The sequence below is a fragment of the Anolis sagrei genome, chromosome 4 (assembly GCF_037176765.1).
Source record: "Anolis sagrei isolate rAnoSag1 chromosome 4, rAnoSag1.mat, whole genome shotgun sequence".
In the NCBI taxonomy this organism is placed as follows: domain Eukaryota; kingdom Metazoa; phylum Chordata; class Lepidosauria; order Squamata; family Dactyloidae; genus Anolis; species Anolis sagrei.
The window spans coordinates 1,939,822-1,956,240 of record NC_090024.1 but is presented as its reverse complement, the minus strand read 5'-3'; the positions used below and the strand labels follow the sequence as shown (position 1 = coordinate 1,956,240).

Genomic DNA, 16,419 nt, shown 5'->3' with positions numbered 1-16,419 from the left:
AAAATCATGGACTCTGGAGACGTCAGATTACAAGGAAAACTCAGTTTACTAAGCACATCTAAAACATATCCATCTACAGTGAGCAACACAAGAAAAAAACCACAGGAAACTGAAAGTCAAAACAGTTCTTGGCAGCTGCTTAGCTCTTCTGCTAAAAACGGTTAATTCCCTAATTTTTCTCAGCAGCAGCAGAGAGCTTATCTTAAGGTCACTCAATCAGAGCCTCAACATAAGCACTTCAGCATAGCATTGCATTCTAAGTGGCATCCATATTGGCAATACAAGAATTACATTTAAAACACACAATATACCTCAACATATTCTGACATGACTGCACCTCCTGAGCTTGTGCTGCTCACTGTTTAGGAAAACTCTTTGAGTCAGCTTTCATCCAGTGTGTCCCTGTTAGTTCTGCTGGACCTCCCAGCGGCCTTCGATACCGTCGACCACGGTATCCTTCTGAGACGCCTCGCGGGAATGGGCCTTGGTGGCACTGCTCTGCAGTGGCTCAGGTCCTTCCTAGAGGATCGTACTCAGAAGGTGTTGCTGGGGGACAACTGCTCTACCCCACAACCATTGTCTTGTGGGGTCCCGCAGGGCTCAATACTGTCCCCCATGTTATTTAACATCTACATGAAGCCGTTGGGAGAGATCATCCGGAGTTTCGGGGTGCGGTGTTATCTGTACGCAGATGATGTCCAACTCTGTCACTCCTTCCCACCTGCTACTAAGGAGGCTGTTCAGGTCCTGAACCGTTGCTTGGCCGCTGTGTCGGACTGGATGAGGGCGAACAAATTGAAATTGAATCCAGATAAGACAGAGGCACTCCTGGTCAGTCGGAAGGCCGAACAGGGTATAGGGTTACAGCCTGTGTTAGACGGGGTCACACTCCCCCTGAAGACACAGGTTCGCAGCTTGGGTGTGATCCTGGACTCCTCGCTAAGCTTGGAACCCCAGGTTTCGGCGGTGTCCAGGGGAGCATTTGCACAACTCAAACTTGTGCGCCAGCTGCGCCCGTACCTTGGGAAGTCGGACTTGGCCACGGTGGTCCACGCTCTGGTCACATCCCGGATGGATTACTGCAACGCGCTCTACGTGGGGTTGCCCTTGAAGACTGCCCGGAAGCTCCAGATGGTCCAGCGCTCGGCGGCCAGGTTGCTAACGGGAGCGGCACTCAGGGAGCACACCACTCCTCTGCTGAGCCAGCTCCACTGGCTGCCAATCCGCTACCGGGCACAATTCAAGGTGCTGGCTTTAGCCTATAAAGCCCTAAACGGTTCTGGCCCCGCTTACCTCTCCGAACGCATCTCCACCTACGAACCGACTAGAACATTAAGATCGTCTGGGGAGGCCCTGCTCTCGATCCCGCCTGCGTCACAGGTGCGCTTGGCGGGGACGAGAGACAGGGCCTTCTCAGTGGTGGCCCCTCGGCTATGGAATGCCTTGCCAGCAGACATCAGACAGGCACCTTCGTTGCTGGCGTTTCGGAGAATGGTCAAGACCTGGCTTTACGAACAAGCGTTCGGCTAAGCAATGCAACTAACTAAGGAAGACGGTAACTGAACATAGGAACGGCACAATGGCTATAAGAATGGATCTGACTTTAACGGAGGCGTTATATATGTTGTTTGTTGATTTGTCTGTCTGATGTTAATTGTTGTGGAGCGACGTTGTCGTCCCGGTTGTTGTATTGCTGTATTTTAATTACACTGTAAACCGCATTGAGTCGCCTGTCAAGGGCTGAAATATGCGGTATAAAAGTGAAGCAAATAAATAAATAAATAAATAAACTCGCGGGAGGCTTTTAATCTGGACTCCTTGCTCTATGTACAAAATATACACACACGGATCAGAATCCCCTGATCTCCTATCAGTCAATGGCATACACAAGGGTATACTCACTGGCGTAGGTAAAACAAGACAGAGGCACTCCTGGTCAGTCACAAGGCCAAACAGGGCATAGGGTTATGTTGGATGCGGTTACACTCCCCCTGAAGACTCAGGTTCACAGGACAGGAAGCACCTCTGTACTTAAGCACCACACTCCACTTTCATGCCACAACGAATTTTTCACCTCTTTTGTTTCTCCACAATGCCATTTCCCCAGGTTGCAATTATAGAATGGGGTCTTCAGCCTTGGCAAACTTTAATAGGCCCTTGTTGTTGTTTGTTGTTCATTCGTTCAGTCGTCTCCGACTCTTCGTGACCTCATGGACCAGCCCACGCCAGAGCTCCCTGTCGGCCGTTACCACCCCCAGCTCCCTCAAGGTCAGTCCAGTCACTTCAAGGATGCCATCCATCCATCTTGCCCTTGGTCGGCCCCTCTTCCTTTTGCCTTCCACTTTCCCCAGCATCATTCCTTTCTCTAGGCTTTCCTGTCTCCTCATGATGTGGCCAAAGTACTTCAACTTTGTCTCTAGTCTGCTTCCCTCCAGTGAGCAGTCAGGCTTTCTTTCCTGGAGGATGGACTGGTTGTATCTTCTCGCAGTCCAAGGCACTCTCAGCACTTTCCTCCAGCACCACAGCTCAAAAGCATCTCTCTTCCTTCGCTCAGCCTTCCCGAAGGTCCAGCTCTCACATCTGTAGGTGACTACAGGGAAGACCATGGCTTGGACTAGGCAAACGATCTTGGTTGCCAGTCTGATGTCTCTACTCTTGACTATTTTATCGAGACTGGACCTTGCTCTCCTCCCAAGAAGGAAGCGTCTCCTGATGTCCTGGCCACAGTCTGCATCCGCACTCATCTTTGCCCCTAGAAATACAAACCCTGTCACGGCCTCCACGGTTTCTCCCTCTATTTTCCAGTTGTCAATCATTCTTGTTGCCATAATCTTGGTTTTTTCGACGTTTAGCTGCAACCCGGCTTTTGCGCTTTCTTCTTTCACCTTGATTAGAAGGCTCCTCAGCTCCTCCTCGCTTTCGGCCATCAGGGTGGTGTCATCTGCATATCTGAGGTTGTGAATGTTTCTTCCAGCAATTTTCACCCCAGCTTTGCATTCATCCAGCCCCGCACATCCTTGCATGATGTGTTCTGCATACAAGTTGAAAAGGTTGGGTGAGAGGATGCAGCCTTGCCGGACGCCTTTCCCAATCTTGAACCAGTCTGTTGTTCCGTGGTCAGTTCTGACTGTGGCTCCTTGGTCCTTGTACAGATTCCTCAGGAGAGAGACAAGGTGGCCCTTAGCGAGACCCAAGTCATACCATTTCATTTAATCTATTATTTATTTATTTAAAACATTTATATTCCACCCTTCTCACCCTGACTCAGGGCGGAGCACAGTATATATACGGCAAACATTCAATGCAGGGACAAGAATTGATATACGCATACATAAACATATAGCCCGACTGCTCACTGGAGGGAAGGAGACTAGAGACAAAGCGGAAGTCCTTTGAATGCCACATCATGAGGAGACAGCAAAGCCTAGAGAAGGGAATGATGCTGGGGAAAGTGGAAGGCAAAAGGAAGAGGGGCCGACCAAGGGCAAGATGGATGGATGGCATCCTTGAAGTGACTGGACTGACCTTGAAGGAGACCCTGGGGGTGGTGACGGCCAACAGGGAGCTCTGGCGTGGGCTGGTCCAGGAGGTCACGAAGAGTCAGAGATGACTGAACGAATGAACAACAACAACAAATACATAAACATTAAAAACATTTATCAAAATATTAAAATACACCATTTAAAATTGTCATTGGTCATCTGTGCCAAATCTAAATTGGCCTGGTAAAGTTTCCTATTGCTGCCTTATTGCCCTGTCCCAAAAGCTTGGTCCCACAGTCAGGTTTTTACTATCCTTCTGAAGGACAGGAGGGAGGGGGCTGACCTGATCTCACCAGGAAGGGAGTTCCATAGCCAGGGAGCAATCACTGAGAAGGCCCTGTCTCTCATCCCCACCAATCATGCACCAATTTTGGGACGGAAATCAGGGCCTCCCCAGAGGATCGTAATCTTTGCGATGGACAGGTAAATTGGGCCGGGGTCATTTAGGGCTTTGTAGGCCAAAGCCAGCACTTTGAATTGTGCCCGGTAGCAAACTGGCAGCCCGTGGAGCTGGCGTAACATGGGAGTGGTGTGCTTCCTGTATGCCGCCCCAGTTATTAACCTGGCTGCCTCTCGTTGGACCAACGGAACCTTCCAAACAGTTTTCAAGGGCAGCCCCACATAGCGTGCATTGCAGTAGTCTATCCTAGATGTAGCGAGAGCGTGGACCACCGTGACCAAGTCTGACTTCCCAAGGTACGGGCGCAACCGGCGCACACGTTTTAATTGTGCGTACGCTCCCCTGGCCACCGCTGCAACCTGGGATTCCAGGCTCAGTCCAGGAGAACTCCCAAGCTGCGAACCTGTGCCTTCTTACTTAGGCGATCCCTCGTTGGACGAGTAAGATGGTCTTCCATCATGGATTTCCTTGTGGGTCCGTATGTGGCTGTGGAGCCCTATTCTTGCTCTGCATCTTCTTCCGCAGTGGGGGCATTGGTTTCCAGGTGGAAGACGGTCCCGGTCGGGGTTGGCTTGACGCGCTTTCCTCCTGGCACGTTTCTCTCTTTCACCCTCCACTTGTGCCTCCTCGAATTCTGCAGCACTGCTGGTCACAGCTGACCTCCAGCTGGAGCGCTCAAGGGCCAGGGCTTCCCAGTTCTCAGTGTCTATGCCAGAGTTTTTAAGGTTGGCTTTGAGCCCATCTTTCAATCTCTTTTCCTGTCCACCAACGTTCCGTTTTCCGTTCTTAAGTTCGGAGTAGAGCAACTGCTTTGGGAGACGGTGGTCGTGCATCCGGACAACGTGGCCGGCCCAGCGGAGTTGATGTTGGAGGACCATCGCTTCAATGCTGGTGGTCTTTGCTTCTTCCAGCACACTGACGTTTGTCCGCTTGTCTTCCCAGGAGATTTGCAGGATTTTCCGGAGGCAGCGCTGATGGAAACGTTCCAGGAGCTGCATGTGACGTCTGTAGACAGTCCACATCTCACAGGCATATAGCAGGGTTGGGAGGACAATAGCTCTATAAACAAGCACCTTGGTCTCCCTACGGATGTCCCGGTCCTCAAACACTCTCTGCTTCATTCTGGAAAATGCTGCACTTGCGGTGGGTACGGACTCAGTCGTTCTACCTCAAGGACCGAGGCAGTTGAGTAGTTCGGCAGCTGTATCCGCAACTGAGCAGCCCTTTTTAGGACCCACTCTGCTCACCCCACACGGGGAGGGGGCTAGAAAAGGTGCCCTAAACATAGTCTGCCTCACTTATCCCTGACTGGACTGCCACGTCCAGTGGGGTCACCACCCTGCGGCCAAAAAAGGAAAATGAACTTCGGTACGTGGAACGTACGGACTCTGATGGACAACAGTGGCAGTGAACGCCCCGAACGCAGAACTGCCATCATCGCAAGGGAGCTGGGACGCTTCAACATCGACATAGCAGCCCTTCAGGAGACCCGGAGAGCAGGAGAGGGACAGCTGAAGGAAGAAAAAGGAGGCTACACCTTCTTCTGGAAGGGACTGCCCGAAAAAGACCAAAGAATGCACGGAGTTGGCTTTGCCATCAGGAATGATCTGGTGAAACATCTGTCCGAAGCACCCACTGGCATCAACGAACGACTCTCAACCCTCCGAATCGATCTTGCCAAAAACCAACGGGCAACCATCATAAGTGCCTATGCACCAACACTAGATGCTGACGAAGACATCAAGGAGAAATTCTACTGTCAGCTGGACACCGTCCTGTGCCTTCAAGGGCAGTGTGACCCCGTCCAGCACAGGCTGTGACCCTATACCTTGTTCGGCCTTGCAACTGACCAGGAGGACCTCTGTCTTGTCTGGATTCAACTTCAATTTGCTCGCCCTCATCCAGACTGTCACAGCGGCCAAGCACCGGTTCAGGACTTGGACATCCTCCTTCGCATCTGGTGGAAAGGAGTGATAGAGTTGGACGACATCTGCATACGGATGGCATCGAACTCCAAAACTCTGGATAATCTCACCCAGCAGCTTCATATCGATGTGAAACAACATGGGGGACAATACTGAGCCCTCGAGACATTTGTAAATCTTTTCAAATATAATTCCATATCATTATATGAATTAGATTTTTCGTTAGAGAGATTTATCCCCAAATACTTGACCTTATGGACAACTTGGAAACCCAATTTATCACTTACTGGTTTTTTTGTGCTTCTTTAATTATATTCTTAGAAACAGCTCTTTTCTCCTTACTGGTTTTGAATCCTTTCCCCATATTCCATGAGGATGGAATACACACTTCTGTGTATTCAAGGGGTCTAAACTGCATTAATTCTACAGTGCAGATGTACCCTTTTACATTTCTCTCTGTCTCAAAAACAAGTCATGCCAGACTCATCTGATCTCTTTCTTCGATAGAGCTACAAGCTGGGTAGATGCGGGGAATGCCGTGGATGTAGCGTACCTGGATTTCAGGAAGGCCTTCTTTGACAAGGTCCCCCATGACCTTCTGGCAAGGAAACTAGTCCAATGTGGGCTAGGCAAAACTACGGTGAGGTGGATCTGTAATTGGTTAAGTGGACGAACACAGAGGGTGCTCACTAATGCTTCCTCTTCATCTTGGAAAGAAGTGACGAGCGGAGTGCCACAAGCAGGGTTCCGTCCTGGGCCCGGTCCTGTTCAGGATCTTCATTAATGACTTAGATGAAGGGCTAGAAGGCAGGATCATCAAGTTTGCAGATGACACCAAATTGGGAGGGAGAGCCAATAGTCCAGAGGACAGGAGCAGAATTCAAAACGATCTTGACAGATTAGAGAGATGGGCCAAAACTAACAAAATGAAGTTCAACAGTGACAAATGCAAGATACTCCACTTTGGCAGAAAAAATGAAATGCAAAGATACAGAATGGGGGACAATGAGGCCTGGCTCGAGAGCAGTACGTGTGAAAAAGATCTTGGAGTCCTCGTGGACAACAAGTTAAACATGAGCCAACAATGTGATGTGGCGGCAAAAAAAGCCAATGGGATTTTGGCCTGCATCAAGAGGAGCCTAGTGTCTAGGTCCAGGGAAGTCATGCTACCCCTCTATTCTGCTTTGGTTAGACCACATCTGGAATATTGTGTCCAATTCTGGGCACCACAATTCAAGAGAGATATTGACAAGCTGGAATGTGTCCAGAGGAGGGCGACTAAAATGATCAAGGGTCTGGAGAACAAGCCCTATGAGGAGCGGCTTAGGGAACTGGGCATGTTTAGCCTGAAGAAGAGAAGGCTGAGAGGAGATATGATAGCCATGTCTAAATATGTGAGAGGAAGCCACAGGGGGGAGGAGGGAGCAAGCTTGTTTTCTGCTTCCCTGGAGACTAGGACGCAATGGAACAATGGCTTCAAACTACAAGAGAGGAGATTCCATCTGAACATTAGGAAGAACTTCCTGACTGTGAGAGCCGTTCAGCAGTGGAACTCTCTGCCCCGGAGTGTGGTGGAGGCTCCTTCTTTGGAAGCTTTTAAGCAGAGGCTGGATGGCCATCTGTCAGGGGTGATTTGAATGCAATATTCCTGCTTCTTGGCAGGGGGTTGGACTGGATGGCCCTTGAGGTCTCTTCCAACTCTTTGATTCTATGATTCTATGATTCTATGATTCTCTCTCTCTGTCATTATGCAGGGCTGCCTGGCCCCCGTCCGGGTGGTCATCCCCAAGGGCTCTCTCCTGGACCCCTCTCCGGACGCGGCCGTGGTGGGGGGCAACGTGCTGACCTCGCAGCGGGTGGTGGACGTCATCCTTCGAGCCTTTGAGGCCTGTGCAGCCTCCCAGGTGAGACTATACAGAGGTTCACAACCTCACAACCTCTGAGGGTGCTTGCCACAGATGCAGGTGAAACATCAGGAGAGAATGGTTCTACAACATGGCCAGACAGTAGGCATGGTTAGGTTCGGTCGGCATCGGACTCCAATTAATTCGGAATAAATTCGGAATAAATTCAGAATAAATTCGGAATAAATTCAGAATAAATTCGGAATAAATTCAGAAAGATTTCCTTTTTGAAGATATTTTGAAGTTTTTAAGGAAACTGGAAGTCCCTTTGCCCTTCCGAAGCTTTTTTTTTTGCCATTTCTCTTACGAATCAGCAAGTGAATCGGAAATTATTAAGCTTTTCAAACCAGTGTGGATGGATCCCCTTCAGTTTCCTTTCTCTCCTGGTCAGCCTTGTGTGAGAAATGCAGTTTAACACAGTTTGGATGGATGTATTGTTGAAGGCTTTCATGGCCGGAATCACTGGGTTGTTGTAGGTTTTTTGGGGCTATATGGCCATGTTCTAGAGGCATTCTCTCCTGACATTTCGCCTGCATCTATGGCAAGCATCCTCAGAGGTAGTGAGGTGAGGTTGCTACCTCTGAGGATGCTTGCCATAGATGCAGGCAAAACGTCAGGAGAAAATGCCTCTAGAACATGGCCATATAGCGCGGAAAAACCTACAACAACCCAGTTTGGATGGATTCCCTTCGTTTCCTTTCCCTCCCGTGATTTCTTCCCTTTTCTTCTCCCCCACCTCCCGCTTCTGGAATAAAACAACTACTTTCAAAGTAAAGACCACCCAATGAAACAGGAAATAACACTTCGAAACCATTAACAAAGGATTCGGAAGTCTCGGAAGTTTTGAAAAGTTTTGACCTTTTCTTTGTGAAAATCGGAATTGACTTTAGATCCGAACCACCAAAATGAGTTTTGAACCATTTTTTTTGGATCAAACAAGCCTACCAGACATCCTGAAAAACCGACAACACACTATACAGAGGTTGTTGGTGTGCGTGAACGTTCCCCAGGAGGCAACTGGAGGGACACTTTCCATGGCTAGTGACCCTTTGGGTGTTTGTCTCATCCCTTCTCACTCCTGGACTCCTCCTCCTCTTTCCAGGGCTGCATGAACAATGTGACCTTTGGCAACGCGCGGGTGGGCTACTACGAGACGGTGGCCGGAGGGTCCGGAGCGGGGCCCCATTGGCACGGCCGGAGCGGGGTCCACACCCACATGACCAACACCCGCATCACGGATCCGGAGATCCTGGAGAAGCGGTGAGTGGACGCAGGAGATCAGGGGATTTGCGACATTGGGAAGGAAGTGGACAGACCCCTCTCTCACGTGGCATTGATAGGACGGTAGGTGGGTCCTTTAATACTCTGCCCTTTGACCCATCCACTGTGCCTTCCAGGATACTTCAAAGGAGGTGGTTCTTCTCTGTGTGGGAAGCAAAGAATTCGACTAGAGCAGGACTGGGCAAACTTTGGTCCTCCAGGTGTTTTAGATGGTTCTTGTGGGCCTTCAAGAACTGTGGTTGGTGCTGGTGTTGAACCACCAATCCAGATGCTGGATGCATACCGCAAATGGGTAGTTAGTAGGGCTGGGCGGTTTCGTTCGTTAATTTCGTAATTCGTTATTAATTCGTATTTAAATTAGCTTACGATCCGATATTGAGCCATGTAGGAGTAATTAAAAATCGAAACAATTTTTTCAATTTATTTCGTAATTGTTTCGTAATTGTTTCGTAATTGTTTCAATATTGCTTCGAAATTGTTTCGAAATTGTTTCGAAATTATTTCCGTATGTGTGGTGCAAGTTTTATAGTTGTTGTTTGTTTTATCAGTGATAAAAAAATAAATTATCACACCAACAGTCAACAACAGAGGGAGAGGGAAGCTTCAGAAGTTCCCCCTGTCCCATTTGGAGGGTTTTTTTAGCATATTGCGCAATGGCGTCCGCCATTAACGAATCGATTTGAAATTAACGAAATTTCGTAAATAACGAAATTTTGAAATCTCAAAATTTTGGAAGTATTTAGAATTTGGAAACGCTAGCGCCCCCTGGAAACGAATCGAGTTTAGAAACAAATTTTTCCGTGGTTACCCAGCCCTAGTAGCTAGCTATCTTGGCATTGAAAATGTTAATAGCCAATGGTACATACCAAGCATTGGCAAACTTTGGCCCTCCAGGTGTTTTGGACTTCAATTCCCACAATTCCTAACAGCCTCAAGCTCCTTCCTTTTCCCCCTTCAGCTGCTTAAGTGAATAATGGAGCCTCATCCGGGATTCGGAAAGGAAGTCCCTCATGTTGTCCTTCTGAATGTAAACAAAGGCTTAAATGGCTGAGGGGTAAAAGGAAAGGGTCTGAGGCTGTTAGGAATGGTGGGAGTTGAAGTCCAAAACACCTGGAGGACCAAAGTTTGCTCATGCCTGAGTTCTATAATCCTCTCCCCGTTTCCAGGTATCCGGTGGTCCTGAAGTGCTTCCAGCTGGCCCCCGGCACAGGCGGAGACGGCCAGTTCCAGGGCGGAGACGGCGTCCGGCGGGAGATCCAGTTCCGGGAGGAGATGGTGCTCTCAGTGCTGAGTGAAAGGAGAGCTTTCCGGCCCTACGGCCTACAAGGTGAGACGGGCGTGTGTCTCCAACTGGATACCTGCTGAGTATGCCCGGCTGTCCTTGTAAGAATGGGTGTCCCCATGTCGAGAGGGGTGGCTGCCGTATGGAACGGGGTGCCCCTCCACTATCCGGCATCACTCCCTCCATCGCCAGTCCTTGGCCCCTCACTCACCCTATGGCTTCTCTTCCCTGGTAGGGGGCAAGGAGGGCGCCCCGGGACTCAACCTGCTCATCCGGAAGGACGGACGGACCATCAGCCTTGGAGGAAAGACCTCCGTCACAGTGTTCCCTGGGGTGAGCATCCATCCTTCCCATCTCTCAATGGGGAGGGCCCTGTGGTCTTGGTCAATTGCTGTCCTTCCTGCCATCAATGGTCGCCTGACCTTCTCTTACCTCCTCTTTCTCCTACCTCCTACCCCTTCCTCCCCCTTTCCCCACTTCCTTCATCCCCTACCTCATACTTTCTCTACTTGCTTCCCTATATTCCCTCCCCTCTTCCCTACCCCTAGCTTCCCCTTAGTCTTTTTTCTATCTCCTTCCCATTTCTCCTCCCCTCCTTTCCTCTTCCTGTTTCCCCTACCTCTTCTTCCCCTACCGCCTTTCCCTACCACCACCCTTCCTTCATCCACCCTATTTCCCCTCCCACTTTGAGTCTCCTTGTGGAGAGAAGAGTGAGGTACAAATAAACATAAACATAATAATGATAATAATAATAATATCTGGCTTGTTGTAGGTTTTTAGAGCTATATGTCCATGTTCTAGAAGCATTCTCTCCTGACATTTCACCTGCATCTATGGCAAGCATCCTCATAGGTAGTGAGGTCTCACAACCTCTGAGGATGTTTGCCATAGATGCAGGTGAAATGTCAGGAGAGAATGCTTCTAGAACATGACCATATAGCCTGAAAATACCTACAACAACCCAGTGATTCCAGCCATGAAAGCTTTCGACAATACAGTAATACCTGGTATAGACAATAGTCTTGGGAGGGGGCAGGAGAACAAGGGTGATTGTTTGTCTCTTGTCCTAACCCAACATTGACCTCTCTGGATGCCTCCCTCTTCTCTCCTTTCAGGACGTCTTCCGCCTGCAGACCCCCGGCGGAGGGGGCTTTGGACCTCCTTCTGCCCCCCAGCTCTGCTCCCCGGCACTCCTGGCCCCACTTCCAGAACGGCGCTTTTTGGAACGAGGAAGCCTCTTTGACTTCCGCCTGGTCCAGGAGATGGCCTGAAGGCCCCAAGAGACTCCTCACATGAGAGAAGCCCTGATCCGTTGGTTGCTGGGACTCTGGGTGAAGAGGGGATGGAAGTCTTGGTGTTGGGGCAGGTGGAAGGAAGACCCCATAGCAGCCCCTTGACCCAGCTCTTCCTGCCGTGGGTCTCCATGGGGCTGCTTCCTTGGCCAGGAATGGGGCCTTCAGAAGAGGAAGGCCAAAGGAATTTGGCTGGATGGTGGACAGGAGAAGGAGCAGATCTATGTTTGGCCACAAGAGGACAGCAGGGTCCAGTTGGGATGGCCAGCACTTTGCCTACCCATCTGTCCATATGTTTGTGTATTTTCTCCATTATGGTCAGTCTGGATTTCCTAGAAGGTTTGAGGCTCATCTTCATGCTGGCGGTCCTGTGCCTTCCTCCTCCTCCTCTTCTTCTTCCTCCTCTTTCTTCTCGCCACACTGCCTCTGTTTCATCCATGCTTTCCTTCTTGCCAAACACTCCACAGGAATGTCAACGGTAGCAAGCAGTGGCATCTGCTCCCCAGTTTGTGGCATTGCTTCCATGTTGCAGGGGTTAATAAAGCCATTCAGGACCAGTAAGAGTGTCTTTATTTTGAAGGGGTGGCAGAGGGCAGGAGGAAGACCCCTATTTAGCAGGGGAAGATGAGGGGGTGCTGGCCTCTGTTGGGGTCCCTTGAGAAGAGTAGGTCCTGGGTCAGCCCCCCACCATGTTTTGGACTCCCAGCTCCCGCAATTCCTCCCTTTTCCCTCTCCAAAACACCCGGAGGGCTGAAGTTTGCCCATGCCTGTGCTAAAACATGACCATACAGCCTGGAAACCACACAACACCCTATGGTGCACATGTGGCATTGCTGCAGTGTGGGGGGTAGAGGGCTGGCAGGAGGGGGCATGTTTTCCTGGTTGCCCCCATGCGCAGCTGCAGCCAGAGACACACAAAACAAGCACAGAGCCGCAGGCATTGGAGGCGGAGCGTGTCCCGGCGTGTGCTGATGCGGTGCTGGACCAGAGCATGCTCGGAGGAAGTCACGTGTCCTTGCAGGCGCATAGCTGGGATGCCTTGCTTCTGCTGCACGCCTCCGCCTGCGGCCACCTTCTTACCCCGTTTCTCAGCACTTTTCCAGTGAGATCTGCAGAATTGCAGATGGGAAGGCGGACTCATTCTCTGTTTCCAATGCAAGCCGCCCCCCCAAGTTACAAACAAGAGAGGTTCTGTAGGTTTGTTCTTAAACTGAATTTGTATGTAAGTCGGAACAGGGACGTTTCTTTATGTGTAACTCCAGGCAAATACCGTATATACTCGAGTATAAGCCGACCCAAATATAAGCCAAGGCACCGCATTTTTCCACAAAAAACTGGTAAAACATCTTGGCTCAAGTCTAACTCAAGGGTGGGAAAGAAGGAAAGAGGGAGCAAAGGAAGGAGGGAAAGAAGGAGAGAAAGAGGGAGGGAGGGAAAGAGAGGATGGAAGCAAAAAGACAGAGAAAAGAGAGAAAAAAGAGATAAAGAAAAAGAGGGGAGGGAAGGAAGGATAGAAAGGTAGAGAAGGAAGGAAGGAGAGAAGGAAAGAAAAAGGGGAAGGAAAGAGGGAGCGAAGGAAAGAGGGAAAAGAGAGAAAGAGGGAAGGAAAGAGAGGATGGAAGCAAAAAACAAAGGAAGGAAGTAGGGAAGAAAGGAAGAAATGAGAGAAAAAAGAGATAAAGAAAAAGGAGGGAAGGAAGGACATGTAGAGAAGGAAGGAGAGAATAAAAGGGAAGGAAAGAGGGAGGGAAAGAAGGATGGAAAGAAGGAAAGAGAGAGGGAGGGAAGGAAAGAGAGGATAAAAGCAAAAAACAAAGGAAGGAAGGAAGGAAGTAGGGAAGGAAGAAATGAGAGAAAAAAGAGATAAAGAAAAAGGAGGGGAGGAAGGAAATGTAGAGAAGGAAGGAAGGAGAGAAGGAAAGAATAAAAGGAAAGGAAGGAAAGAGGGAGCGAAGGAAGGAGGGAAAGAAGGAAAGAGGGAGGGAAGGAAAGAGAGGATGGAAGCATAAAACAAAGGAAGGAAGGAAGTAGGGAAGGAAGAAATGAGAGAGAAAAGAGATTAATAAAAAGGAGGGAAGGAAGGACATGTAGAGAAGGAAGGAAAGAATAAAAGGGAAGGAAGGAAAGAGGGAGCGAAGAAAGGAGGGAAAGAAGGAAAGAAAGAGGGAGGGAAGGAAAGAGAGGATGGAAGCAAAAAACAAAGGAAGGGAGGGAGGAAGGAAGGAATGAGAGAAAAAAGAGATAAAGAAAAAGGAGGGAAGGAAGGAAATGTAGAGAAGGAAGGAAGGAGAGAAGGAAAGAATAAAAGGGAAGGAAGGAAAGACGGAGCGAAGGAAAGAGGGAAAAGAGAGAAAGAGGGAAGGAAAGAGAGGATGGAAGCAAAAAACAAAGGAAGGAAGGAAGTAGGGAAGGAAGAAATGAGAGAAAAAAGAGATAAAGAAAAAGGAGGGAAGGAAGGAAATGTAGAGAAGGAAGGAAGGAGAGAAGGAAAGAATAAAAGGGAAGGAAGGAAAGAGGGAGCGAAGGAAGGAGGGAAAGAAGGAAAGAAAGAGCTAGGGAAGGAAAGAGAGGATGGAAGCAAAAAACAAAGGAAGGAAGGAAGTAGGGAAGGAAGAAATGAGAGAAGAAAGAGATAAAGAAAAAGGAGGAAGGAAGGACATGTAGAGAAGGAAGGAAAGAATAAAAGGGAAGGAAGGAAAGAGGGAGCGAAGAAAGGAGGGAAAGAAGGAAAGAAAGAGGGAGGGAAGGAAAGAGAGGATGGAAGCAAAAAACGAAGGAAGGAAGGGAGGAAGGAAGGAATGAGAGAAAAAGAGATAAAGAAAAAGGAGGGAAGGAAGGAAATGTAGAGAAGGAAGGAAGGAGAGAAGGAAAGAATAAAAGGGAAGGAAGGAAAGACGGAGCGAAGGAAAGAGGGAAAAGAGAGAAAGAGGGAAGGAAAGAGAGGATGGAAGCAAAAAACAAAGGAAGGAAGTAGGGAAGAAAGGAAGAAATGAGAGAAAAAAGAGATAAAGAAAAAGGAGGGAAGGAAGGAAATGTAGAGAAGGAAGGAAGGAGAGAAGGAAAGAATAAAAGGGAAGGAAGGAAAGAGGGAGCGAAGGAAGGAGGGAAAGAAGGAAAGAAAGAGGGAGGGAGGGAAGGAAAGAGAGGATGGAAGCAAAAAACAAAGGAAGGAAGGAAGTAGGGAAGGAAGAAATGAGAGAAAAAAGAGATAAAGAAAAAGGAGGGAAGGAAGGAAATGTAGAGAAGGAAGGAAGGAGAGAAGGAAAGAATAAAAGGGAAGCAAGGAAAGAGGGAGCGAAGGAAGGAGGGAAAGAAGGAAAGAAAGAGGGAGGGAGGGAAGGAAAGAGAGGATGGAAGCAAAAAACAAAGGAAGGAAGGAAGTAGGGAAGGGAGAATTGAGAGAAAAAAGAGATAAAGAAAAAGGAGGGAAGGAAGGACATGTAGAGAAGGAAGGAGAGAATAAAAGGGAAGGAAGGAAAGAGGGAGTGAAGGAAGGAGGGAAAGAAGGAAAGAAAGAGGGAGGAAAGGAAAGAGAGGATGGAAGCAAAAAACAAAGGAAGGAAGGAAGGAATGAGAGTAAAAGGAGATAAAAAAGAGGTTGAAACTTGTATATTTTTGCAGTGTTTTTACCCGTGTTCATACGCATCTAGAATTGCACTCGTCCTTTGAAGTCAGTCTTTCCCAACCTTCCCAATACTGGATGTATTTTCATTCACTGGACCAAATTTGGCATAAATACCCAATACACCCACATTTGAATACTGGTGGGGTTGGGGGAGGGATTGATTTTGCCATTTAGGAGTTGTAGTTGCTGGGATTTACAGTTCACCTACAATCAAAGAGCATTCTGAACTCCACCAACAATGGAATTGAACCAATCTTGGCACACAGAACTCTCACAACACAGAGAAAATACTGGAAGGGTTTGGTGGGCACTGACCTTGAGTTTTAGAGTTGTAGTTCACCTACATCCAGGGAGCAAGGTGGACTCAAACAATGATGGATCTGGACCAAACTTGGCACAAATACTCAATATGCCCAAATGTGAACACTGGTGAAGTTTGGGGAAAATAGACATTGACATTTGGGAGTTGTAGTTGCTGGGATTTATAGTTCACCTACAATCAAAGAGCATTCTGAATTTCACCAAAGATGGAATTGAACCAAACTTGGCACACAGGACTCCCATGACCAACAGAAAATACTGGAAGGTTTTGGTGGGCATTAAGCTTGAGTTTTGGAGTTCTAGTTCACCTTTATCCAGAGAGCCCTGTGGACTCAAATACTGATGAATCTCAATCAAAGTTGGCACGAATACTCAATATGCCCAAATGTGATCACTGGTGGAGTTTGGGGAAAATAGATCTTGGTATTTGTGAGTTGTAGTTGCTGGGACTTATAGTTCACCCGCAATCAAGGAGCATTCTGAACCCCAACAATGATAGAATTGGGCCAAACTTCCCACAGAGAATCCCCACAACCAAAAATAATAATAATACTGTGTTTTCTGATGGTGTTTGGTGACCCCTCTGACACCCCCTCACTACCCACCCAGGTTGAGAAATGCTAATTTAAGTGGTCTAACCAGTTTATGAATCTCCTTTATGTTTTCCACTGAGCAAACTGGGCCTGTGGACCATAAGAAAGACGGAAAAACACCTGGAAAGAGGTCCCAAGTTTGCCCGCACTGCCTTACTTCTTCCTGGACTATGTGGTGATGGCTATTATGTGGTGAAATGGGGTAGTTATTGTGAGCTCTATGTCTCCTTCCCAAAGAGGGCCAGGTCAGATGG

At 48.5% G+C, this 16,419-nt stretch overlaps 1 protein-coding gene across 1 annotated transcript in view; it reads left to right on the top strand.

Moving 5' to 3' along the window:
• OPLAH (5-oxoprolinase, ATP-hydrolysing) overlaps positions 1-12,183 on the top strand; it is a 57,427-nt gene extending 45,244 nt beyond the window's left edge. Inside the window, 5 exon segments of the mRNA XM_067467202.1 lie at positions 7,622-7,771; positions 8,874-9,031; positions 10,219-10,379; positions 10,570-10,667; positions 11,450-12,183. Coding sequence (XP_067323303.1) covers positions 7,622-7,771; positions 8,874-9,031; positions 10,219-10,379; positions 10,570-10,667; positions 11,450-11,605 — 723 coding nt within the window. The 3' untranslated portion in view covers positions 11,606-12,183.
• The last annotated feature ends 4,236 nt before the right edge of the window (positions 12,184-16,419 follow it).